This window comes from Solanum stenotomum, chromosome 8 (genome assembly GCF_019186545.1).
Source record: "Solanum stenotomum isolate F172 chromosome 8, ASM1918654v1, whole genome shotgun sequence".
NCBI lineage: Eukaryota > Viridiplantae > Streptophyta > Magnoliopsida > Solanales > Solanaceae > Solanum > Solanum stenotomum.
In genome coordinates, this window is record NC_064289.1 from 11,033,045 (window position 1) to 11,058,243 (window position 25,199).

The window sequence follows — 25,199 nt, forward strand, 5'->3', positions numbered from 1 at the left end:
CTAAAATCAAATTCAAATAAATTCAATTTGAATCGATTTTAATCCAACTGGGAACACTCCTAACTACAGGGGTTTATTTAGATAAAATAAGGAAGAAGAAAAGGTGGTTGAATCTAACATTACTATCAACTTATGGGGCGGATTACGTAAATTTAATTAAAAGTCAAGCCAAAACTTTTTCTTCATTTTCGCGGTTTTTTGGGTAATAAACTTCTGACAATATTCTCTGTACGAAAAACCCTTAACCCCATGCACTCTGTTTCCTCTAGGAAATCGCGAACCATCTTTTATTACTTACTTAAATCTCATTTCGTCTTCATCTTCATTAATCTTCTTCTGTTACTGTTCCTACTGTCCAAAACTTGAATCAAAATTTTGCCTTTTTGTCCTTTTATCACCTTTTTTTTTTCCTCTTCTTGTGTAATTTTCCTTTTTGAGTTTTTTTTTTTTTGTTTTTTCAGCATCGTAACGCGTAATGTATTTTTCTGGTTATTCAGATTCATAAATCACACTAAATGTAATGTATCAGTAAAATGTACCCAATCAACTCACTCACCCATTGTTTTTGTTGCCTTTTTTGAACCCCTTTATAATATCACGCCTCGATTCGGTTTCTAGGGTTTGCACTCTATTTAACAAATGGCTTAGGTGGGTGTACACCGGTTTAATCTGTAAGTGATGTTTAATTTGTTTTGAATCTTTCATTTTCAAACTCTATTCCTCTTTGAATCAGTAAAGTTTCGTTTTTTTTTTAAATAATCTTTTTTCATGATTTCTCCTAAATTTTGTAATATAAGTTGATCGCAGTTTGATTGTTTGAATTTGAAATGTACTTTCTTCAGTTTTCTAATTGAAATACTGTGCAGAAGCTGAAGTTGTTGGGGGTGGGGATTTCACATCGGAAGCTTGATGATGCTGTGGAAGCTGAGGATATACAGATTCAGAATGGGGCTAAATTAGATTATGGATCTGATTTGAGTTCTCAGGGTTTTGCTGGAAGGGACCGCGAATGATTAACTAAAGGTGTCATTTTTGTTATGCCGTGTTTGTTGAATGATTCTTTTTTACTGCATGTAGACTGGAGCTCTTTTGCATCCTGGTGTTGTTGAGAAGAGTAGATCAACCTTTTTGAGGTTAGCTAAGTGAGATTACTAATTTGAACGGACGAACAAAAAGAATTATTGGCTAAGACATTGATAGGGAAGTTGTTGGTTTAGTGATGGATTTCTTCAAAGTGAAGAGATTTAGGAAGGCTCATAAGCCGGAACTAGAGACTAATACAGAGGAAAAACCTGTTCCACTGCCGGGAGAGCAAAAGAATGAAAATGGTAATGTGGGGAAAACAGCTTATGTTGATTCTACTAATGCTGAACCAGAAGACGACGATGATGACTTCATCACTAATGAAGTAAAGAGGAGGTTGAAGGAACTGAGAAGAAACAGCTTTATGGTATTAATTCCTGAAGAGTCAGCTCCAGAAGATGATGATGCAGATGATGAAGAAGAACAGGTGAACATGAATCCCGGTGATTGGAGGGATGTTGAAGCAGAAGGAAGACAGTTTTGGTCTGGCTTCAATGCCGTGTATGACAAATACTCTGAACAAATGCTGTTTTATGACCGCCTGCATGTTCAGCAGCTGCGTGAAATTGGTAATAGTTCCGGACTATGTTTTGCTTTACTTCCTGAAATAAACTTTGGTTCCCTTGCTTTGCACTAGTGGCTCCAAATTAGAAACTGAAATCATCTGTACAATCAGAAATCAATCGAGTAATATATGATAATATCAAAGAAATATTTTCCTTAAATGATAAATTTACAATTCTGGCTAGACAATTAAAAAGCACAATAAGAAAGGATAATCACACTAAATGTAAGAACAAACAATTCTTTTTGAGAAACAATCCTCTAATTAATTCCCTGGGATTTTCTATAGATGGTGGAGTATATAGAATCCCAATCAAATATAGTTGGTAGAGTGAGTCATTGCATAAAGAGAAAAATTGCCAATCTTTTCTTTCATTCGGGAGAAATACGATTGGGACTCTGGAGGAGCTAATTCAACCTGTCCGGTAAAATAAGAACAGCCCCCACATTCATTTGTTTCGAGAAATCGATCAATTCTGATTCTTTCTCTTATTTTTGGCATATGGCATTGTCACTCCTTTTGGCGACATCCAAAGGATTTCTCCTTTGCTTTGACAATGAAATTCTGCCCTGGTCCCCTTCATAAAAAGGAAGAGATTTATTGATGTATTTATTGGATCCGTTGGATGTCTAATAATTCAGATGGTAATGATTGTATCTTGTACCAATGGCTTACTTTTCTAAGTAATGGGAAAGGGATGTGAGGCGTGCCACTGAAAGACTATTGAGACAAAGATGGGCTGTCAAGAACATAGAGGAGGTATCTTAGCTAAAGGCATTCAAAACATTACAAAGTAAAAACAAGTATTAGAGTAAAATAGTGCAATGTCCTTGTCTAAAGTTAAAAATAAGGTAAAATAGAGGAATTCACTTATCTATAGAGGCAAATCAAAGCTTTATCGTTAAAGGTTGAATCATGACCTCTCATAGTTGTTATCGTGTACAGATTCCTCAATGTTCAACCCCCCAAGTTTCAGCTCCTCTGCCTCTTGAACAATAGAGACTTCTTCATTTTGCACACCCTTCAGAAGGAACTTAGAATTTCCCTTTCATTGACTTTTATATACTGAGATATGATAGAATTACCCCTCATTCAAGTGTAAAGCTGCCATTTTGCTGGCATATTTGTGTTTTAGAACACAAACCAAGGTGTCTATCTATTGTCATAGCAGCATAAGAACGGGTCATTTGTAAAGAGACAATTTTACACAACACTCGATGAACCAATCTCACCAAACACTCTACTTATTGTTTCAATGGAAGACTCAATTGACAAGTTCAATTGAATTTGCCGATAGATCATTCCTTTCAATTGAATTAGCAAATGAATTTTAAACTTAACCCGAAAATTGTTCTGAAACAAATTAAATTGTGAAACTGCAACAGTGTGTCGTATTAAAGGCATTTAGAGATGAGAAGTCATTCTTTAAAGGTGAGCCTTAGAAAGTACAGACTGTAGTGACGGCTGTTTTTGGGTCAAACTAATAGAGACATCTTTTATATTTAATGGAGAGAACTGCTGTATTTTTTTTTCCTGCGGTAGGGTTTGGTTTTGTTCCTCCAGCCATTAGGAACCTGGCAAATTCAATTGCACTAGACCTTTTATTTTATTGAAAAGTTTTATACATAAAGGTACCAAGATGGTACTTTGCGCTAGATCTAACCTAATGGGCAACTGCAAGTCCCAGATTCTGAGTGCACAAAGAATCAGTTTTTGCTTATCTTGAGCACTTAAATCTCTGTTTCTATTTTGTTACCTCTAAATGAACTGTTACATAAGTTCCCTTGCGTGGTTGTTAGATGTGTTTCTATGCATGCTAGTATAAATATCTTGTAATTCTCATTTGTCCTGGTCTATACTCTGGCTTTGACGGTGCTTTAGTAAGTTTAATGTTGATTTTTTCACTGTCGCTTTAACGGTGCTTTATTAAGTTTAATGCTTATTGTTTCTCTGTCGTTGCAAGCATCTCCAAAATAGAGCTGATTTGCAGCTTCGAGAGTACCAAATTTCTTGGTGGTTAACAAAATTTAGTATTTTCCAGGTTCGCATATTTCATCTACTTCTTCGCCAAGATCTGCACCTAAAAAGCTTGTATCACCCTTTCGGTGCCTGTCCTTGAAAAAAATGGATGAATTTCAGGATGAAACTCAGCACTTGCACCAGCCTGTGGCTAACATTAATCAAGATCTTGAAACAGCTTACGTAGCTCAGATGTGCCTGACCTGGGAAGTTCTTCACTGTCAGTACACACAATTGAGTCAGAAAATCTCTAGCCAACCTGATAGTCCCATCTTCTATAATCACAGCGCTCAGCAGTTTCAGCAGTTATTGGTCTTGTTACAACGATTTATTGAAACTGAACCTTTTGAACCGGGTACGAGGCCTGAAATTTATGCTCGCATGAGAAATGCATTGCCTATGCTACTTCAGGTTCCTAAAGTCCAAGGTAGTACTGATAGCTATAATGATTGATTTCCTATTAGATGCTATTTGATTTTCCTAATGATTAAAGACTTTTTTTTTCCCTTGTATTGAATGACTTGGACTTGTTAAGAATATGTAATTTGCAAAAGTTCGTGTTGTATTTAATGCATATTAAACTTTGATGTACTGGAGTTCGTAAAGTTGATTTTCTCTTGATCTGTCTAAGAAATCGAATCTCTCAAGTTTAGGTTCAGATCAAAAGAAATTGGAAGATGATGAGTTGCCAGTTCTTGCTCCAGATCTACTCAAAGTGATTGAAAGTTCAATCCTCACTTTTCGTCTATTTGTGAAGATGGACAAGAAGTCTAGCAGTGTACGAAATCTTTTCGGAAGCCAGAACCAGATGACAACACCCGTTCATCAGGTTCAATGTTCTCTTGAAAAGGTAAGGCATTGGTTTGATATTCTCTGTTTAACCATCCTTATGCGTGTACCTTACTTTTGGCACTGTACTTTTATGAGGTAGTATGGTTAGTGTTTGTCCTGGAAGAATTTCAAGATAGTTTCCTTTTCATGCTCCGGGGAATAAGGAAACATAGAAAATATGTGTTTGTATAAAATAGTTGAGACTCACTCAGAAAAATATCCAATATGGAGCAGATTTAGGGAAGGCTTCAAACTTGTTTCCCACATTATCCACTTGAGATGAAAAGATGAGCTATACCATCAGTCAATGAGGTTGCCTTCGAATTTGTCTAGTCAAAATTCCCGACTTAATTCTCTCTTCTTGTCTCTTCCTTATCCTGTTTCTGAAATGTGGGGACTCCATTTTCTTCTCTCTTTTAGCACATTGCACCACCTGTGGATTTCTTTCAAATTTTGCCACAAGGAACTGTACCAGCAGTTTCTGCGATATTCATATGACGTGTGATTAGGTGTCTTCGATTGTGACGAAGAGGACCATACTCCATATCATCAAATGATAGTATTGTTTCTTTCATAAGCCTTTTCTTGACTCTTCTATCTATGTCGTATTCATTCCCGTCCAGCTCATATGAGGAGATCAAGAGGAAAGTTTTGCTTCCTTTCCCCCAAACAGATTTTCTGAACCATAAATTAATAGGAAAGTAAAAGGTTGTTTAGTGAGAGATTGTTAAATAATAAAAACTGGAAGACGTTTTGGTCATTGACAAACCCATAGTTTCGTTACAGTATTAGAAGTCTGCCTTTGGAGATTTCTAGGTTTCTGTTTCCTGTTTATTTGAATGTTGAACTGATATCATTAACTTAATATCCATTTGCTATTTTCAGTAGTTGGTTGTAATGTAGTGTTGCTAATAGTAATTCAAGCAAAGCTCTTGCTATCTCCATTTTGCTTTGGCTTGTAACTTGTAAGATAGTCAATCATTGCCTACTTTGGGACAGAAGTTTGGACTTTGGATGTTGTTGTTGGTCTTCTTTGGGATAACTTTCGAGTCTTTCTAATGCAGAAAAAGGTGAAACTGAAGGAACTACGGAAGAAAACAAAGAACCTGAAGAAGAAATCATGGCCTAGCATGGCAGCAGATGTCGACCTGTTGCTTGGCCTTATTGATGTAAAGGTCATGAATAGGGTCCTAAGAATGGAAAGAATCAGTAAGGAGCAGTTATTCTGGTGCGAAGAAAAGATGAAGAAGCTAGATGTAACTGACGGCAAGCTGCAGAGGGACCCCTCTCTCATCTTATTTCCTGGTTAGCAGGCAAATCGAAACTCTTGACTGCTAGAAAAACCAATATCCTCTTTTTTTCCTTCTGTATTGGCTGTATAATAGGGTGGATATTCTTTTATCAACTGTTTGACAGTGGTGGTTTTTTAGTTGAAAAGACTTGAGTTTTATTTAACAATGCGTTCCCAGGTTTTATTAAGCCTCGTAGAAGTGGGGACAAGGCATGATGCCTGCCTTTTCATAATTTTTGCCATTGCATTTTAGACCCAAAACTAGCAAACAATAGCAAGTTCTTTTAGGTTTTTCTTGCTTTACGGAGTGACAAACATCCATTAGATGATCATGGAGTGTGAACTAGTGATCAACGATGAGGAGTATTATCAAGTCTCAAGTTCAAATTTAGTTGGAGATAAAAAATAATTAGGTAATTTTCGAGACCCATGTCTATACACCGCCCTCATTAGAAAATGTGTCACCAAACAATTCTAGACTTTCCTATTTTTTACTGTGACCTGGATCTACTACTTCCTCCGTTTCAATTTACGAGACATCTTTTAAAAAAAGATATATTTTTCTTTTTGGAATTACTTTATCCTTAATTTCATAAATTTATAGCTATAAAAACATCACATATTTACGACTCACGTTTTCATTTTCTTTTGAACACGCTGCCTAATTAATAAAAGATTTATTTGGCTTGGATAAAAACAAAAATGAAAAAAAGTCCTAATTATAAGCTGTTAACATCATTTCGTAGAGGGTTAGCAGGAGTATAAAAAGGGCTCTTCGCACATTTGATCGCTCGGTCAAATAATTAAAACTACTAACCAAAAGTCAAAAAAAAATTAAATGTACGTTCTATAACAAAACATATATAATTCTCCTCTATTATTTTAGTAGGTAACTATATAATATAATTTTTTTAATATAAAACTATCATAATCGCTAGACAAGTCAACTAAAATAGTTTTAGATCTGGAGAAAAGAAAACAAGCATTATTGAGCATTGACAATAGAAAAAGAAAAATGTTCCCTCCCGAGTATTTTCCAACGATTCTCTTGTTGGCTTTCAAAATGTTTGCTCCGTTTTGATTAGTTTGAAATATTTTTGTTGGAAACTGTTATGAAATGGACATGGACAGTTTTCTTCAGAAGCTTCTCTTTGAATACAACATTTGGAATAAAATATGTCAATAATAATCTCAATTAAGCCAGCAGATTTTGAAGAACTTAGAGAAGACGACGCAGCGTTCGGAATTGACTCACCGATAAATCCCCCGTCCATATCTAGCGTCACTGTAATTGAGGCATTAGAGACCAAAAAAGTACCTGCACCATGGAAGAATTGAACTCTAACGAGGAGATTCGAAGGACAATAAACCCTAGGAGGAAGAAGGATTTGCGTGGTCCCGTACCCTTCATACTCATTATTTGCGGCACTCTCGTTTACTACCACTGTGTTTATCGGAATGCCAGTATCGTCTCTCTCGTCTCTGCCGTCTTTATTGTAATCATTTGTTCCCTCGCTATTCTCGGACTCCTGTATCGCCAGATGAACATTTCGGTTCCTGTGGATCCACTAGAATGGCAGATCTCACAGAACACCGCGAATCGCGTCCTTGCCTGCATTGCTAATACTATCGGCGCTGCTGAGTCTGTTCTCCGCGTTTCTGCTACTGGACATGATAAGCGCTTGTTCGTTAAGGTACTAACCAACTTGTACTATCTACTCTGTTATTCGATTCATCGGAAAGTGATAAAAACTTGAATGAATTTGTGTAGAAAAATTGTTTTTGGAACTTAATATTGTGCTTGGACTTGCATTTTACTTGAATTTTTTTTTGAGATTTTGTCGTAAGTAAAATTTCACCAAAAACTGGTAAATTCTTTTGAAGAAGATTTTTAAGAAACTGAGCCAAGGGCCTACGGAAAGGTAGTGGAAAGGTCAATGTACACACTACCTTTCCTAGGTCTCATTGCATAAATTTTCAAACTTGACTAAATCTCATGAACAAACAATCTGTGGCCGAATGGGAGCTTAATATGTGTTTCAATACTATTATACTGTAGTAAAAGTTATTTGGCTCGGCCGAACACAGCATCTGAGCTTCTACGTGCCCTACATTTCATCTACTATAGGATAATTAATACAGAAAGGAAAGCTTCATACAGAAACTCAAATACTAATTTGATGTTACTGAAAAATGGATTGGTGAACGTTATTAAAATCATCCTACTACATTGCCAGGTTGTGGTTACTCTTTATGTGCTATCGGTTTTGGGAAGGATAGCATCAGGTGTTACTGTTGCCTATGCCGGTGAGTCATTTCTTCTCCTATTTCCTCTACTTGTATTATCGGGGTACAAGGTCGATTTTCATTCACAATTTTGCATCAAATTAAGCTGTTCTGTGTGGATTAATTATATGCAGGACTCTGTTTTCTTTGCCTTTACATGCTTGCTGAAAATTCTCAGCTGATCAGCGTATGTTTGTGGAGTCAACCAAGGAGAAAGGACTCAAGAGAGACAGTTCAGAGCGACTAGGGTGTTTTGCTCAGTCCACGGAGCATATGAATTGCCTTGGTTTGTAGATAGACCAAAAGAGGTAATGAAGGAATAAGAACAGAATTTTAATACCACTGGCATAAAGTAAATAATGTAATTGGTCCATATGTTCTATCCGTTCGAGTTATTGCAAAGTGTGAATTCTTTGTGTGTAGCCTTATGATTTTCGTATTAGCTGAAAGAACAAGAGAGCTTCTGCAAATTCACCAACAACATGATGATGGTAGGCGTTTAACATGTGTTTTGTCTTGATGAGTGGTTAACAACTACTGTTTGATACGTAGGATTTTGAGCTTGTAGATTTGAACTGATTGCCCCAAAATGATTTCTTTTGAAAAATTGCACAAAAGAGCATTTGATCCCATCTCAATTTTTCTTTTCAAATTCGAAACAGAAAAATACAGACTCCCTCTTGAATCATCACAGAAAATACAGATCAGAAAAACATGAAGATTTTGTGTCTGAAATCACATAGAGTATCAAGGAGTTTGATCCTTGTACTTCAAATCCTGCCTCATTATATGGAACTGGGATATGAAGTTATCGACACTACAACATTACATGCATGGCAATTCACAAGAGAAGAGACTGCTATTGGCGTGCTCTGCCATGAGCCCATGACAAACCGATCATTGCTTTCAACTAGACTTCAAAGTACTGGAAAGTGTTTGCAATACTCAAAATACTCATCGACGTGACAACAAAGGTCCTTGGTCATAAGATGGTTAAAACCAATACAACTTTTAACACTTGATTTTCTTAAAGGAGAAGATGAAGTAAGAAAAAAAATGGGAGTCACGTCTTCTCAAGTATGAAAAGATCTTCTTCCCTTTTTTTTTTGCCGAGAACCTGAAAGTATCAGTAATCATCATCATCACCTCTCTGGCTCATATTCGACTTTTGAACTAAACGGACCACCTCAGACATTTGTGGTCGAAATTCTGGCTCCGACTGATAACATCAGAAATCACGAATAAGTCAAGAATCGTTATTCTTTAGGCTATTGATAGAAAGATATTGGTTAACTCCCTCCATTTTCGAAAATTACTGCAAAAGAAGTCTAACCTGAACGCACAGAGCAGTCACATTGGCAAATCTAGAGAGAGATTTAGGAGGATAAAGTCCACGCAGAGCAGGATCAGCCATTTGCTCTAAGGCATCTAGATCATGTAGTTGTGGCGATGCCCATTCGACCAGGCACTGTTCTAATCTTGGCTTTGAACTGAAGCATCGATATGAATATGTTAGATTCATATTTTGGTGGATAACTGTACAAATTAAAATTAGCATGCAAGGGGATGCACCTGTCAAAAGGCTTTCGCCCTGTCAATAGTTCCAACATGACAACTCCGAAGCTATAAACATCACTCTTCGAAGTATATGCAGAAGGTTTTGTGCATTCTGGAGCAGTGTATCCAGCATCCAAGTTTTTGCTTGATCGCTGAAAAAAAGGGAGAAGGTTGAATAACATTATTTAAGCATGACGTACCTCTACTAGACACCAACGCACCATGTGAAATATCTTAAGCATAAATCAGCAAATGTGGACTGATCCAGATTAACCCTACATACAAACAACGGAGTATGCATTTCAGCAAACTCATGGTGGATCCAGGATTTGAACTTTATGGGTTCTATATTTGAAGTATCGGATCTGAAATTTATTATATCTACATACTAGTCAATTTCTCAACAAATATATAGGATTTTGATCAAAGTTACTGGGCTGTGGAACCCGTACTTCCAATGCTAGCTCCACCACTGAATTTACAGACTACTAGTATTATTTATCTAGCCCGGATTGTTACCATCTTCTATGTTCATATTCATTTATATAGAACCATATCCTGTTTTTCAGAACATGGCACTTATTCTCAAACTAGAACCTGATCGCCATGCCAAACTACACAAATTTATACCAAATCATGCATCTATTACCCATCCAATAGACCAATACCATTCACCGCTGCGTGATGAAGAAAATAATGGAGGGCATGTGACTTGGAGAAGGACCTGGTACCATGGACATTCTATTTGGAAATGAGCTGTGTCAGTGACATTCTAAGCAACGATGGACACCAATTATGAAGCTGCTAACAAATTCAATCAGTCCTTGGCCAAGAAAAGGTAACAATATCCACATTTCATTTTTGAGTCTTCCAAAGTAGTATTCATTTTTATGGAAGACTATCCACATTATATATGTCAATAGCTACAAGATTTCAACTTTTATATGTCTCAATAGTTTTTGTAAAACTTCGAAATATCCAACATATAACTTGACAAGTTACATGCGGCCCACTTTATTTTTCTGAATATGACTTTATCCATTTCCTGTTTCAAGTGGTCACATTTGCAAGTTAGCAGGTTCCTAAATCATAACATTCAAAACTGCAGAAATAGTATGAACTCAGGTGGAAACAATACTTGCAGTATCTAAAGGTCTACCTTCACATACCTGATGAAACATTGCCATGCCACACTCACAGAGACGAGAATTCAATTCAGCATCGAGCACAATGTTTGAAGTTCTTATATTCCTGTGGAGACATGATGGAGAACAAACCTCATGCAGGTACCTATATACAAATTAAAATCATGTCATAGGATCTATTAGGAGAACCACATTGACTAGAGTGTTTCTTAATAATTCAAATCATGTCGTACTCGATGGGATATCAGTTACAGTGGAAACTGTAATGTCACTCACCACTAAGGACATGCAATTAATCTGTGCCAATAGTACTCACTACCAATACCAACATTAAAGGAAATCACCAACTGCAAGAGAAACAACACGAAGAGTTTGACTTACTCAAGAGCACGGGCGGCCCCTAGAGCAATTCTGACTCTTGTGTTCCATGTAAGAGGTTTACTGAAGTCATCTGACACATGAAGGAATTCATAAAGTGAACCATTTCTAAAATACTCAAAGATTAACATATTCTGTCCCTGTTCTGAACAATAACCAATAACTTCAGCTATATTTGGGTGGTGAAGATTGGAAATTTTGCCAACAATTTCTGTGAATTCTGTGCACTGCCCATCTTGGAAAAAAGAGGAGTCTATTTTCTGTACCGCCAGAACCTGGTAAATAAAAAATAAGATTTCTCCATTATGTTTATCATACAGTACAGATATGATTAAATACTTCTAGACCATATAAACATCAGCTGAACCTCCCTAGAAATGGTAGCCAACCAATTAGTAGCACCAGAAGCATTTGCAGGTTTAAGTTGAATCAAGCACGATATATCTGCTTGGGACACATATTATGTTCACTTCCACATTACAACTATCTGCTGCAATGAATAGAAAAGCTGGATAATCTGGCCTCAAGGGACTTTGAAATAATAAGCTAACAAAAGAAGATAAAAGCAACTAAAATTATTGCCATGTTAAGTTGGAGCATGTGCTATAGGTCCAAAAGTAGATGCGAACAGAATATGCAAGATTCCCATGCAGAGATATCTGAGCAATCCGTATTGTAGGATATGAAAAGACTGATACAAGTTCTAAAGAGACCTTTGATGAGAAGTGAGCTCACATCCATCCATCATTATAGTCTAATTTCTGTGGTCAACTAGTACGCTTACAGTACCTATTAACATATTACTGAACAAACTTTATCATGCAAGTGATCTGCTAAGGTCTGGAAGAAATTTGTTTTCGTTGAAAAGAACCTCTCTATAGTGTTGTAAGGAAACAAAGAAGAGGTCAAATTATATCTACACAAAGGCAATAGCCCAACCAGGAAATTTAAGTCAGTTTACCACAATTTACATGTAGCAGAACATGATCACCTATGCAATGATTAACAAGGACAACGTGATAGGTTCAAGGATTACACCGGAACAATAGATGTAAGTTCATTTACTTTAGGTCCCATGCAACAGTAGAAGATCATCTATATTATTATCCATAAGTTCTACCATAAGGTTACAAGAATTATAAAGACAACTAGACAAGGACTATGTATTTATTTCAATCTTTCAAAAGGAACCTTCAGAAAGAATTTTCACTTCAAACTTTAGACTTGGCTGGTTCCTTGGGTACCATTCTGAAATACCAATGATTTCCTCTAGAAATGACTGTAGAAAACATTACTTTCAATGTCAAAGCAGGTGGAAGATATGTGCATGAACTTATGTATTTCATGAATACGAACCCTTCAAAACCGAGAAAAAGCTTAAATATCATAGATCTTGAAGTACTCATGAACAATATTAGCTGTACAAATATATATCTGTCTGTTGCCTTTTCTTCTGTTTACCTTTGACTAATCTATGTATTGTATCCAATCTCTCATGATGTATAATGGAGATTATGCAACCAATTCATGAAGTGAATTAACAACAAATATACCATAAAACTAAACAGCACTGTAAATCAGGTCAAGCTTACCTTGCCATCTGGATATTTTGCCATGTATACTCGACCAATTGATCCCTCACCAAGAAGGCGAGAACTTGCAAAGTTACCAGTTGCATTCTGCAAATCAGCTAATGGATAGTGATCTACCTTAACTGAACTGCTCTGTTTCATAGGATTTGCGAACTCTTTATCATTGAACGACTTGAGATGATCTGAAGGTGGAGCATTTTTCAGCTCCTTCTCATTAAAAGACTTGTGACGCTCTGAATTAAGACGCTTAAGAGCCATTGAGGAAGAGGTTTGCAAATGTTTTTCTGCAGCTGATGATGAATCAGAGGACATAATTTCTGTCAGATGAAATAATACAATTGTGACCAACAAGGGAGGTTGCTCTAGTCGGGAGAGCCTTCCATTTTCAACTAAGAGGTTTCGAGTTCGTCATAAGGGGGAAAGTGGGCATAAATCTCTATTGTCCCCTGGGTAAAGGGTTGTGGAGGGGTCTGTTCACCAAATAAAACAATAATAATAGTACAATCGAACCAACAACAACATACCCAATGTGATCCCACAAATATGGGGTCTACACAGAACTTCCACCTACCTTTGCGGGGTAGAGAGGCCATTTATGAAAAACCCTTGGTAATAGTACAACCTAACCTTAGCTTAATTTTAGAGACAATATTCAGAGGACAAAGAAAATGTGATTGGAAAGCCACACATATTCTTTTTCTTCTCCATTGCTCTCCTTTTATAGAAGGGGATTGGAAAGCCAAAAGTAAAATTACCTCTGAATTCCTCCTGCATGTTGGCACGTACGCTACTAGATAACTCCTGAGATGCAAGAGGAGTAAAAGGTTGACGCCGGCTAAATTTATCTTCTTCAAGAAAATGGGAGGAAGGTGATGATCTTTTTCTTCTTGACAATAGAGCAATTATAACACCAAGTAGCAACAAAACACCCAGTAATATCCCAGCAATGGCCCCTATACCCAGGCCAGATTTTCCAGATTCCTTATCTGACTTCCTGGTGTGTGGTTTAGCTTTCTGCCCAGGAGGCGGAGGAGGAGCTGATCCAGTAGACCAACTATTTCCGCCAGTCCTTTTAAGCAAAAAGAAAGTATCAGGCATTATAAATCGAAACTAGTTAACCAATAGTTCATCCAACACTCACTCTAAATTTTTGATGTCTTTCAGCTCATCCGGAATCCATCCATTAAATTGGTTGTTTGCTACATTCCTGCCAGCATTTTGTTGAATACACTGGCTTAGTTACGTATAAACACCCGAGGACACTTCATACTTGTGACAGTTTCTTACTCAAATCCAAGCCACATTTTATTCAAGGGATAACGAAAAAAATTATGTGATTACATATTTGGCCTACTAATGATTTATGATTCTATCAGTGTCTTATAAAGGGCTTTTTCTGCATATTGATTGCCTGAACAAGTGGCAAGGGGCATTCGGGATGTTGCATGCAGCCACGTAGTAAAAGCTCACCTCTCTCAAAGGAGTAAAAAAAGAGAAATATCTTTCTGAATCATAGACCTTATAGTACTAGAAGTCACAGTCTTCATAAGAAAAAGTACTAGAAATCATAGTAAAACTTGGGCTTCACAAGTTGGACAGTGTTTGAGCTGTCTATGCTGTAATCTCTAACTGATTGCGTACCTTGTTTCTGTTCTTGCATAAGCATTATGACCACTATCAGGAACCTTCTCATTTACCTATATTATGATCATTATACAGCCAATGCCCAACGGCAAACTGGATGTCCAAGAATTTTTTTAGCTTTGTGTTAACCTAGTGAAAGGTGGAACAGAGTTTTTGATCGAAGACATGACTTCTTACTTAAGAAGGAGGTCCTTTTGCAGAGCCCTTGAAATTTAAGTAAATATGCTACATTTAATTCTCACATAGAAAGTAAAAGTGTCGTGATGCATGCTCCTCGATTTACAGTTGGTTAGCTTTATCAAGAAACAAAAGATAACTCTCAAGGTAGACCAGGTATTGCTTTTGTGAAGCAAACTTATATCAACCATAACATAGTGTAACTTTAGAAATACTGAAATACAGAGGCAGATAAGGTGGCATCTGATATACAGAATAAGCTTATATCAACTTATAGAATGGTGCAAAGATGTGAATATTTCATGTGCGAGTCTAAGATCTTCAATGTACATCTATCCTAACACTGAAGATGACGAAGTCTAGGTACTCTACAAAGTTGTCTGGTTATAATTTCTTTTGTTGATATCTTACTTAACTTCGTTGAACAAACTTATAGCAACCATAACCTGGAAATGTGAAATCAAAGCTAACTTTAGAAATAAAGAGGCAGACAGGGTGGCATCAGACCTACAGAATAAGCATATATCAACTCAGTAGCAATCATGGTATAATACAAAAGACAACCTAATACACCAATTATACTCAGATTTTGAAAATAAGATAAATGAAGAAGTCAAGAAACATGAAAAACTTTCTTGCTTTGCACTTTCCGGGAAATTTTCTTCTTTTTTTTTTTTTTTTTTTGGGGGGGGGNTTTTGGGGGGGGGGGGGGGGTGGTGGTGTTGGAGAGATGGGGCTAGGAGAGTGCTAAGAATCTTAGAATTGTAATTTTTAACACATAATGGAGGAAAACATACTACACTTTGGAATTGCAAAAACCATGACTTAGAATTGTAGCTTTACTAACAGTTCAACTTACAAATCGTCAAGTTCAAGATCAGCAAGAACATTTATTGATCCAGTAAACTGATTGTTCTGTATGTGCCTGCATGCGGAGTGAAAATGTTTAGCTCCAATCAAGATTTTGATCCCAAATATTAAGCACTAGCTTACAATTTGCTGAGGCTTGAGAGGGATTTAAGACCCTGAGGCAAACTGCCTGATATTGAATTGTAGGAGAGATCCCTGGATAAAATTGCACGAATTAGTTGATACACTAGACAATTATATTACCTGACACACTACAATGCTTATGAATATATGTATGCACGTTGATATGCAGGAATGCATAGAGAAAAAAGCGAGGGGGCCGTAAAAGCATTGTTATCTTACTTGACTTTATTATCATAGAGAGACTGAACTAACAGGATAATTTTAACTTATGTGGTGTTTCGTAGGAAGTACAAATGAAAATTAGACTATATATCGAGTCAGTAGTCCTTCATAACCTGTCTAGGCGGTGACACAAGGTGATCCATCACCACTTTTGCTTTCCTATTAGTAATAAAACTCTAAGCTTAGTTCTTAACAGAGTGATCAACTTGAATGGCTGCAAGGATTGGATTGGTGATATAAACGGCAATTCAGGTGAAATATCACATATGATATATGTCAATGATACACTAGTGTTGTGTGGTGCTGAAGAGGGGCATGGTTATTCTCAAAGGTGATACTTGTCGCCTTGGATGCTATTTCTTGTACTGAAAGTAATGATCTGAAGGAAAACCTCTGAAAATAGTTAAGTAAAACCTCATTCCCTCATTCACGGAGGCAAAGATTTTATGCTGAGTATTTGAAATGCTAAGAATCCACCCGAAAACAAATAACCTCTGCAATTAAATGTCTCACTTACCTTTTTGGTCCATCTTGAATTAATGTTCTCCCTAGAAATGTCTTATCATAAACCCAAATATCCTTTAAAGAAGTGTCATACAATTTCACATCTCTATAAATTTTCACTAATCCATTAGCAAGAAAAACTGTTAGCAGGTCATGGTTGTTCTCTTTTAATTTTGAACAATCACATTTCAAGTCAAATATGGACATTCCAATTGGAATGAAGGAGTTTCAAGCAAATTCGATGTTAAGGCTATAGAGATGTGATCAGAAGTCTTCCATCAGTTAAGACTTTACTCAAATCAACTCAGTTCACACATTTCCCACACCTTTATGAATAATCACAGACGTGCAGATTTCCATCCTCAAGCACTACAAGCAGCAAAGAATGATGTTCAATCTATATGACTAGGGAGCTCATTATTTACACATCCACATTGTTCGTTGTCATTCCACATCTACCAACAATTTCTTAATTGTTACTGTAGATTCAGATCAGAGATAAGCAGACAGCGAGCAAAGGATAGTCAGGAAAAGGCAATGCAAACATATTCTTGGAACAACTAATATCAATGAACTTTTCTACTTCCAGAACCATTCACTCTACAGTCTGTCTCTAATATTTCCTTGCAGCCATTCATGAACTTATTTGCTGAAGGCAAGACCTTATAGAAACAAAGAAAAAGACAAAAGGGAGTATCTGGATGCAAAATTTGCAATACTTACATCTCAGTAAGTTTTGTAAGTTTTCCAAATAAATCACTCAGTGATCCACTTAGCTTATTATGATTAAGATTCCTGCACAACACCAAGAGCATTATTGACACCTGATATGAAGCCTAAGATTTAAAACATTAAGAATAAGAGAAAAACCATTACATGGATTTAAGCTCAGTCATCTGAGAAATTGAATAAGGTACAGTTCCACCAAATTGATTTCCAGAAAGATCCCTGCAGAACAAGAACCGAATGAGGGACTGATAGGGCGCAATATCAACAGAAACAGATCTTCTGGATAAGGCTTAATGCTACTTAATAATAAATAGTCGGACTAAGAAGACACCAAAAGGAGGTGACCAAAAGTTGCAGCCTGAGGAGAAACTTCATTATGAGTTATGTCTAAGAACTTAATGCTTGTCTGCCTACTTACAGGTGTTTTGTGCGAGGAGGAAGTTGGTATGGTATGTTGTCCTTCAGGTTGTTTTTGCTCACATCACTGCACTATGACATTCAAATTCATCTTTGTCAGGACCAGTTCTTTCAGTGGACAGATAAAATCACATAATATAAACCTAATTTCCAATATCCAAGAGTTGTCTGGGCCTCACAAGTAGGTAACTTTCTCCAACTTATCAAGCTGGAAGCCAAGTGATCCAGTGAGCCCCAAACCAGATAGATCACTGCAACATAATTTAGGAAGAAGCAGATCATGGATTAGTAAAAGAACCAGAAGGCAACTTTTTCTTTTCCTTACGCGTTGTAAGTAAAAGCAAATGAAATGACAAAAGCAAATAAGAAAAGGAAAGAGGTACATTTCAGTGACATCGGAACCAGAACACTTGATACCCTTCCAAGAATCATCACAAGGATTTCCTCCATCGGATTTCCATCCATCAAGTTTGGAATGGGGCTTCAAATACTGATACATGTCATTGAGGGCTGAAACTGTAAAGACAATTAAAATTGTTATCTACATATCTAAAGATGTATATGAATAACATTTATTGGCTATCTAAGCTAGCAAAGATTCAAAGTTCTTCCTGCGCTCTAGCCAAATAATTGAGAAGTTATACATTACTTCTCAATTCAGAATTGGGGATTTACCTTGTTGGGAATCTGTTTTCGAAAGCACCACATTAACAGTGAAGGAGCTTGTAAGGATGATCCAACAAAGGAAAGTGCACGGACTTATCATCATCATCATCAACATATTTGGGCGATCAGTTGCCCAAACCTAAAATACTTGTCAAACAACAACAAAAACAGCAGTATTATGAAATCAGTAAATTAGTACTACTACACGGAATTTGAATAGGGTGATGATTCCAAGTCTGTACATTGCTGCCCTACGCGAAGAGCAAGTTGAGATCATTCCCCAATCGGCCTCTGCGCGAAGGGTGATAATATCTCGAGGGATCAAAAAATTATGAGGAGAAAATTGTTTGTCGACTCTCGAAAGAATGCATTTGGGAGTGGCGATGAACAGTAGCTGAATTGGGATTGGAAGTGCTCCAATGGTAACGACCCTGAAAATTTGGAGAAGACAGTGAAGAAGAATGAAATTAGGCACTCGTTTCGATTGGACAGCCATTTTGCGAATGCTTTGCCCCAAAAGCAAGGATGACCTTTGATCCATTTTTCAGTTGTAAAATATTTATACGTGTGTGTGAGTGCGCAAGGCGAGGTAATCGCAGAATATATATTTCTGTTCAAGCTTTGGCGTATGTGGGCTTGAAATTTGTATACTTGAGTATAGGCCATAGGGAGAAAGTGGAAAATACAACATTTTTAGTGTAAAATTACACTGGCATGTTGTGTTGTATTAATTCAAAATTAATTATTTTAATGTAAGACATTAAATTTTGACAAAAATATCCTTCTTTAAAAGTTACTTCCTATATTCTATATTAAGTGCATTTTTGAAAAAAAAAAATGTTGTTTAAAATAATTGAATTGTTCAAAGTTTAAGATAAATGTATGATTTTTTTTTCTTCATGTTTGTCCTTTCCATTAATGAATTTTTTATTTTTTAGCAGATAAATTACACTATTTACAAAGTTATATTTACGATTTCACAAAGGACAATAGTGAAAAATATGGTTTTGAATTATGTCCTTAAATATTTTTCTTAATAGGTGTACATTACCTCACAAATTCACTTAATATGGAAGAGAGGAGTAAAAACTAGATAAAGTTATTACTTTGAATGTCATAAATGTTGCGGAAGATTAAATTGATAAAAGTTTGAACAACATGAAATTTGAAACTCCAATAATTTTTCAAACTTCAGCACCTTATGCTAGAGATTTACTTGTCCTAGCTTTATACTCCAACACTATGTATTGGACTTGTTATGTGTTAAGAGGCAATCAGTATTTTTGTCAAAAAATTATTTTTCCGCATTAAAAAGTGGCCTACATTTGAAGTAATGGCTAGATTTTGATTGCCAGCTCAAAAACTGGTACATTCCACAATTCACTTGTTTCTCTATTTCGATTTATATAGCATAATTTGAACAGAGAGATTTTTGAAACTTGTATTTTTAATATATTAAAAAATTGTGGTCTTAAATATATATAACGTTTGTGTGGCTATAAAAACTCTTCACTAAATGTAAAATAAAAAGTCTATAATTAGATTTTTCAAATATAGACAAATGTATCCACACATCGTAAATAGGATTACGTGTTTGTTTTTCTTTAGTAATAATAACGATATATATAAGTTAAACTCATAACGAAATAATGTTACTGCATAAATTGGAATGAAGGACGTATGTGGCCAGTGTAGTAGCTGTATGAAAATAAGTACAGTTTGTCTTCATAAACTACAAGCTGGTTTTTCACATACAGCTCTGAAATGTATTGCAGAATTGTACAATTCCTCCAGTCCAAAAAGAAAATTACAGGGTTGGGACTCTTTCTGAAGCACCGCCGATGACGGTGAGCAAGTTGTTGCCAAAGGGGTCACTCAAATGGGCAGCCAAATTCTCAACAGGACCCTTTCCTGTCACATAGGCTTGGATGAAGAAACCAAGCATAGAAAACATGGCTAGTCTTCCATTCTTGATTTCTTTTACCTTCAAGATGGCTGCCTGGTCTGGGTCTTTTGCTAGGCCTAGTGGGTCAAATGGACCACCTGGGTGTAGCTTGTCCTCCAAATCCTGCATCCCAACACAATTTTTTAAATCCACAATCAAATCAATTGTCAATAGATAGTGCCTTTATGATCGAGGCAACTTAGTGAGTTTTGAATAAATTAATTATACATATTAAGTAGATTTCTTAACATAAATATACAAACTCTAGCTCCGCCCTGTCAGTGCACATAATATTATGATGAAGGTTGTAGTAGTAAATGGGAGCTCACCAAGCCATTAATAATTCTGTAGTACTCAGCACCACCAACAAGAACAACCTCCGCGACGACAGCAAGAATAAGGTTGATGGGAATGTTCTTTCCAAAGTAATTCAATGTGTTTCCATCTAGAAGTAAAGCTCCAGTCTACAAATTAGACAAAATTTTCTTTGTCAGGATTTCGCCTCACATTTAAACAAACAAGATGATTGCAATAAGTGGTGATATATTTATATATATACCTTGAACCAAACAGCTTCAGGACCACAGTTGGCACCAAATTTGTTGAAGGCTTCAGGGATAATAAACCCAGCAGCACCAAGCATAGCCCATCTAGCGTGGATCAGCTCATAAGCCTGATATCTGCAGCATATCGAACAATTTTAAACTTAGATCTATCTCTACAAACAACAAGAACAAAATTAGCTGGCTGAGAGTGTAGTACTACACTTACTTGGCGAAGTCTTCTGGCTTCTTGCTTAGACCAAAGGGATCGTAACCGTAGCTGCAGCAAGTACAAAAAAAATCTTATATATATTGTAATTTCAACAATTTTATATGCTAGCAATATAATTTAGCTAAATTACGAGATGTAGGAAGTAGATCGAGGCTTACTCTCCGGGAACTTCTCCGTTCAAGTACTCGGGGATTTCTGATCTGTCCAATAGACCCTCAGGCAGGAAAATTCTTCTGTCAGGTCCTGAAAATATTTGCAAAATTTAAGAGCATATAAAAACCAAAGGGAAGATGTTAAACAGAGGCTGCATGGACTTAGGAGTATTCTACTCTTCCGTTCTGTTCGACATTAATTACAGTACAGTCAGATGCGAATCTAAAATTTTAATACAACTTTGTGCGAAAGATACTAGGTTTCACTTATAAAGGGAGAAAATGTAGTACTCCTCTGTTACAATTAATACGACTACTGCATTAAATTTCATGTCCAATCAAACTCATAAAAGGGAAGGAGTAATGTTACTCACCGTACCACTTGGAGAGCTCATCGTCAGCAGGAGAGACAGCGGCAGCCTTAGCTTTGGCAGGAGCTGCAGCCTTCTTTTTGAAAAGGGCAACAGTTTTGAAGGTAGCAGAGGAGGATGGAGAAGGAGCAGCAGGCCTTGCAACACCGCTAAACTTGACGGGACTTCCGAGCATCTCGGAGACGTACAGAGAGGTAGCTGCAGCCATTTCTAGCCAAACGGTGAAGCTTGCAAGAGGTAAATTGAGAAAGTTGATGATGAGAAGTGAGAATTGAGGATGGTATTTGGAGTGGAGATATTAGCTTAAAGCTTGTTCTGGTGGATGAGAGCGTGCCAAGTGTCGGCCTGTTATTGGAGCTACAGGGAAGATGAATGTGGAATCTGATTCAGGGTTTTGATTGGAAGGAGTTTGTGACGTGGCAGATGACAGTGCTGAGATGGCATGCATCGCAAAACTCCTGGATGAAACTTGGATAACGTGACCCTATCCACATTGCAATTTGCAATGCAACAATACTTTCTTATTTTCCTCTTTTACATTCTCTTTTTTTATATAACATAATATGTAATATACTCTTTCGTTTCAATTTGTTTATTTTATTTTCTCTTTTAGATAGTCCAAATAAGAATAAATCCTTTTTAACAATTCCGTAAGACTACAAAATTAAATATTTTAATACATTTTACCTATCTTTAATTTAAGTTTACAAGATTTAAAAATTCACTTTTTATATTTTAAATACTGTGTCAAATTAAAACTAAACCAATAAATTGAAAGAAAGGAAGTATGTTAAATATTAATAGCATTTTTCTTTTTCTTTGTAGTGCAAACATTGTTCCTTTCATGGATCTAAGCTATGCTATGCTCCCCAGTCCCTAAGCCTAATTATTACTCCCTCTCCCTAATTACTTATCCACATTTCCTTTTTTAGTTGTCCCTATTACTTGTCCATTTTGACAAATCAAGAAAAGATATTTTTTTTTACCTATGATACCCTCAATTAATTACTTTCGAAAAGGTAGAATTTCTTGAAAATATTAAGTTTTTAATTTATCCAATTCATAATTAATAGGGGTAAAATGGTAAACTCATTATGTCAATTATTGATTTCTTAATAGGTGTGTCAATTTAAAAGTGAACAAGTAATTAGGGACAAAGGGAGGGAGTATATTAGAAGCTCTATGGGAAATGAATAACTTGAATGTCGAACCCCAAATTGGCTTAAATGGATTCTTCTTAAGATATGAATTGAAGAAGTTCATTAGGATGGGGTTTTTCAATTCAAATGGCTCACATACTTCACGAATAAAAGAAAAATAATCATTAAATTTTACTAAATTGAAATTTAGGATTGTCCGTTTGCATGACCTCTTGAATTTGACCAACACAATGTTTCTTTGATATATTTCACAGATATGACAAAAATAGCTCTTTATATTTGATGGCTAGTAAAATAGTCCATCAAATATATAAATAGTTTTATCAAAATTGAACAATTTCTTTTGTTTATGTTATATTTAAAATATAGATAAATATTTACCTTTAACAAAATTTACTTGCGAGAACCATCTGAATCGTTTAAACTGAAGAAACCATCGGAACAGACTTCTCCCAAATCCCAATTCATTTCATCCAATTTGTACGTTAAAAAGAACTATATTTAAACAATTTAAACCCATTATACACTTCTTTCTACCTTATAGAGAATGAATCAAGGTGTATTCTCCCCTTATGACCCTGAGCAATAGCATCCTTTATAGTTTTAAGGCCACCATGCAATTTCTTCTATTCTACCTTATATATGAATAACGAAGAATCAATACTTATTTCTTCTACAAATCCTCAATGGCATGTGTTCTAAAAATTGAAATTCTTCCGACTTAACGCAAGTGGGCCATTTTGTATAATAACAAGAAATTGGTCCCAAAAGTATAATAATGACATAATATATAAATGTGTCATTTAATTTAGCCTTATCTAACATTTATGTCCTCCAACTTTGAGTATGCACAAATAGATACTTAAACTATCCAAAAGCTGAACAAGGTGACATAATACACGTAGAATTCCAGGTATGTTGTGAATTGCAACACAAGAAACCACGTAGGAATGTGTATCAACTTGTTCAACTTTTGAATAGTTTAAATGTCTAGTACATGACCCAAAGTTGGAGGGTAGAAATGTCGGGTGAGACCTAAAAGGTAAAGGATGATTTTACTGATGAAACGTGTGTTGAGTACATTAATGTGAAGGGTATTTAAAAGAATGATACCCCAACTATAATCCCTAAATATAGTAAAGTACTTAGAATCCTATGGATAACGTGACCCTATCCACATTGCAATTTGCAATATAATGCAACAATACTTTCTTATTTTTCTATATTTTCCTCTTTTACACTCTTTTTTTCATAATATGTAATATACTCTTTCGTTTCAATTTGTTTATTTTATTTTCTCTTTTACTTTTTAGATAGTCTAAAAAAGAATGTATCCTTTTTAACAATTCCGTAAGACTACAAAATTAAATGTTTTAATACATTTTACCTATCTTTAGTTTAAGTTTACAAGATTTAAAAATTCTCTTTTTATATTTTAAATACTGTGTCAAATTAAAACTAAACCAATAAATTGAAAGAAAGGAAGTATGTTAAATATTAATAGCATTTTTCTTTTTCTTTGTAGTGCAAACATTGTTCCTTTCATGGATCTAAGATATGCTATGCTCCCCAGTCCCTAGGCCTAATTATTACTCCCTCTCCCTAATTATTTGTCCACATTTTCTTTTTTAGTTGTCTCTATTACTTGTTCATTTTGACAAATCAAGAAAGGATATTTTTTTTTACCTATGATATCCTCAATTAATTACTTTGGAAAATGTAGAACTTTTTTAAAATATTAAGTTTTTAATTCATCCACTTCATAATTAATAGGGGTAAAATGGTAAACTCACCATGTCAATTATTGATTTCTTAATAGGTGTGTCAGTTAAAAAGTAGACAAGTAATTAGGGACAAATGAAGTATATTAGAAGCTCTATGGGAAATGAATAACTTGAATGTTGAATCTCAAATTGGCTTAAATAGATTCTTCTTAAGATATGAATTGAGGAAATTCATTAGAAGGGGGTTTTTCAATTCAAATGGCTCGCATACTTCACGAATAAAAGAAAAATAATCATTAAATTTTACCAAATTGAAATTTAGGATTGTCCCTTTGCATGACCTCTTGAATTTGACCAACACAATGTTTCTTTGATATATTTCACAGATATGACAAAAATAGCTCTTTATATTTGATGGCTAGTAAAATAGTCCATCAAATATATAAATAGTTTTATCAAAATTGAACAATTTCTTTTGTTTATGTTATATTTAAAATATAGATAAATATTTACCTTTAACAAAATTTACTTGCGAGAACCATCTGAATCGTTTAAACTGAAGAAACCATCGGAACAGACTTCTCCCAAATCCCAATTCATTTCATCCAATTTGTACGTTAAAAAGAACTATATTCAAACAATTTAAACCCATTATACACTTCGTTCTACCTTATAGAGAATGAATCAAGGTGTATTCTCCCCTTATGACCCTGAGCAATAGCATCCTTTATAGTTTTAAGGCCACCATGCAATTTCTTCTATTCTACCTTATATATGAATAACGAAGAATCAATACTTATTTCTTCTACAAATCCTCAATGGCATGTGTTCTAAAAATTGAAATTCTTCCGACTTAACGCAAGTGGGCCATTTTGTATAATAACAAGAAATTGGTCCCAAAAGTATAATAATGACATACTATATAAATGTGTCATTTAATTTAGCCTTATCTAACATTTATGTCCTCCAACTTT

General features: G+C 35.6%; 4 protein-coding genes across 5 annotated transcripts; 2 read left to right on the forward strand and 2 right to left on the reverse strand.

Annotated features, from left to right (window-relative positions):
* Window positions 1-891: 891 nt before the first annotated feature.
* Window positions 892-5,952, forward strand: LOC125874932 (uncharacterized). Its single transcript, XM_049555985.1, has 4 exons — window positions 892-1,652; window positions 3,690-4,094; window positions 4,321-4,517; window positions 5,563-5,952. The coding sequence occupies exons 1-4, from the start codon at window positions 1,220-1,222 to the stop codon at window positions 5,806-5,808; spliced, it is 1,281 nt and encodes a 426-aa protein (XP_049411942.1). The 5' UTR covers window positions 892-1,219; the 3' UTR covers window positions 5,809-5,952.
* An 823-nt stretch (window positions 5,953-6,775) lies between these two features.
* On the forward strand, window positions 6,776-8,604 carry LOC125874947 (reticulon-like protein B22). The gene is made up of 3 exons (XM_049556000.1): window positions 6,776-7,483; window positions 8,027-8,096; window positions 8,210-8,604. The coding sequence occupies exons 1-3, from the start codon at window positions 7,115-7,117 to the stop codon at window positions 8,320-8,322; spliced, it is 552 nt and encodes a 183-aa protein (XP_049411957.1). The 5' UTR covers window positions 6,776-7,114; the 3' UTR covers window positions 8,323-8,604.
* Window positions 8,605-8,973: 369 nt separating this feature from the next.
* LOC125874921 (protein STRUBBELIG-RECEPTOR FAMILY 5) lies at window positions 8,974-18,592 on the reverse strand. 2 transcript variants are annotated; one of them, XM_049555969.1, is made up of 17 exons: window positions 18,342-18,592; window positions 18,109-18,246; window positions 17,817-17,949; window positions 17,613-17,684; window positions 17,435-17,500; window positions 17,164-17,235; window positions 17,011-17,082; window positions 15,562-15,633; window positions 15,428-15,493; window positions 13,889-13,954; window positions 13,503-13,816; window positions 12,748-13,031; window positions 11,159-11,430; window positions 10,802-10,922; window positions 9,648-9,784; window positions 9,409-9,565; window positions 8,974-9,294 (listed from the first exon to the last, which is right to left on the reverse strand). In XM_049555969.1, exons 2-17 carry the CDS (start codon window positions 18,212-18,214, stop codon window positions 9,202-9,204), a joined length of 2,103 nt encoding a protein of 700 aa, XP_049411926.1. In that variant the 5' UTR covers window positions 18,215-18,246; window positions 18,342-18,592; the 3' UTR covers window positions 8,974-9,201. The 2 variants fall into 2 exon arrangements, with proteins under 2 accessions (XP_049411926.1, XP_049411925.1); XM_049555968.1 differs by having other exon boundaries at window positions 8,976-9,294; window positions 12,748-13,037; window positions 18,342-18,589.
* Window positions 18,593-19,738: 1,146 nt separating this feature from the next.
* LOC125874938 (chlorophyll a-b binding protein CP26, chloroplastic) lies at window positions 19,739-21,661 on the reverse strand. The gene is made up of 6 exons (XM_049555992.1): window positions 21,345-21,661; window positions 20,977-21,061; window positions 20,816-20,866; window positions 20,604-20,724; window positions 20,374-20,508; window positions 19,739-20,167 (listed from the first exon to the last, which is right to left on the reverse strand). The coding sequence occupies exons 1-6, from the start codon at window positions 21,547-21,549 to the stop codon at window positions 19,907-19,909; spliced, it is 858 nt and encodes a 285-aa protein (XP_049411949.1). The 5' UTR covers window positions 21,550-21,661; the 3' UTR covers window positions 19,739-19,906.
* Window positions 21,662-25,199: the final 3,538 nt, after the last annotated feature.

Coding starts and splice junctions, on each gene's coding strand:
- LOC125874932 (XM_049555985.1), top strand. CDS start 1,220: ATGGATTTCTTCAAAGTGAAGAGATTTAGGAAGGCTCATAAGCCGGAA. Junction 1,653..3,689: donor TCAGCAGCTGCGTGAAATTG/GTAATAGTTCCG, acceptor AGTATTTTCCAG/GTTCGCATATTTCATCTACT. Junction 4,518..5,562: donor TTCAATGTTCTCTTGAAAAG/GTAAGGCATTGG, acceptor TTTCTAATGCAG/AAAAAGGTGAAACTGAAGGA.
- LOC125874947 (XM_049556000.1), top strand. CDS start 7,115: ATGGAAGAATTGAACTCTAACGAGGAGATTCGAAGGACAATAAACCCT. Junction 7,484..8,026: donor ATAAGCGCTTGTTCGTTAAG/GTACTAACCAAC, acceptor CTACATTGCCAG/GTTGTGGTTACTCTTTATGT. Junction 8,097..8,209: donor TGTTACTGTTGCCTATGCCG/GTGAGTCATTTC, acceptor AATTATATGCAG/GACTCTGTTTTCTTTGCCTT.
- LOC125874921 (XM_049555968.1), bottom strand. CDS start 18,214: ATGTTGATGATGATGATGATAAGTCCGTGCACTTTCCTTTGTTGGATC. Junction 17,501..17,612: donor TTGGAGAAAGTTACCTACTT/GTGAGGCCCAGA, acceptor GTCATAGTGCAG/TGATGTGAGCAAAAACAACC. Junction 11,431..12,747: donor CAAAATATCCAGATGGCAAG/GTAAGCTTGACC, acceptor TTTATTTACCAG/GTTCTGGCGGTACAGAAAAT.
- LOC125874938 (XM_049555992.1), bottom strand. CDS start 21,549: ATGGCTGCAGCTACCTCTCTGTACGTCTCCGAGATGCTCGGAAGTCCC. Junction 20,867..20,976: donor AACGGAGAAGTTCCCGGAGA/GTAAGCCTCGAT, acceptor TACTTGCTGCAG/CTACGGTTACGATCCCTTTG. Junction 20,725..20,815: donor AAGCCAGAAGACTTCGCCAA/GTAAGTGTAGTA, acceptor GATATGCTGCAG/ATATCAGGCTTATGAGCTGA.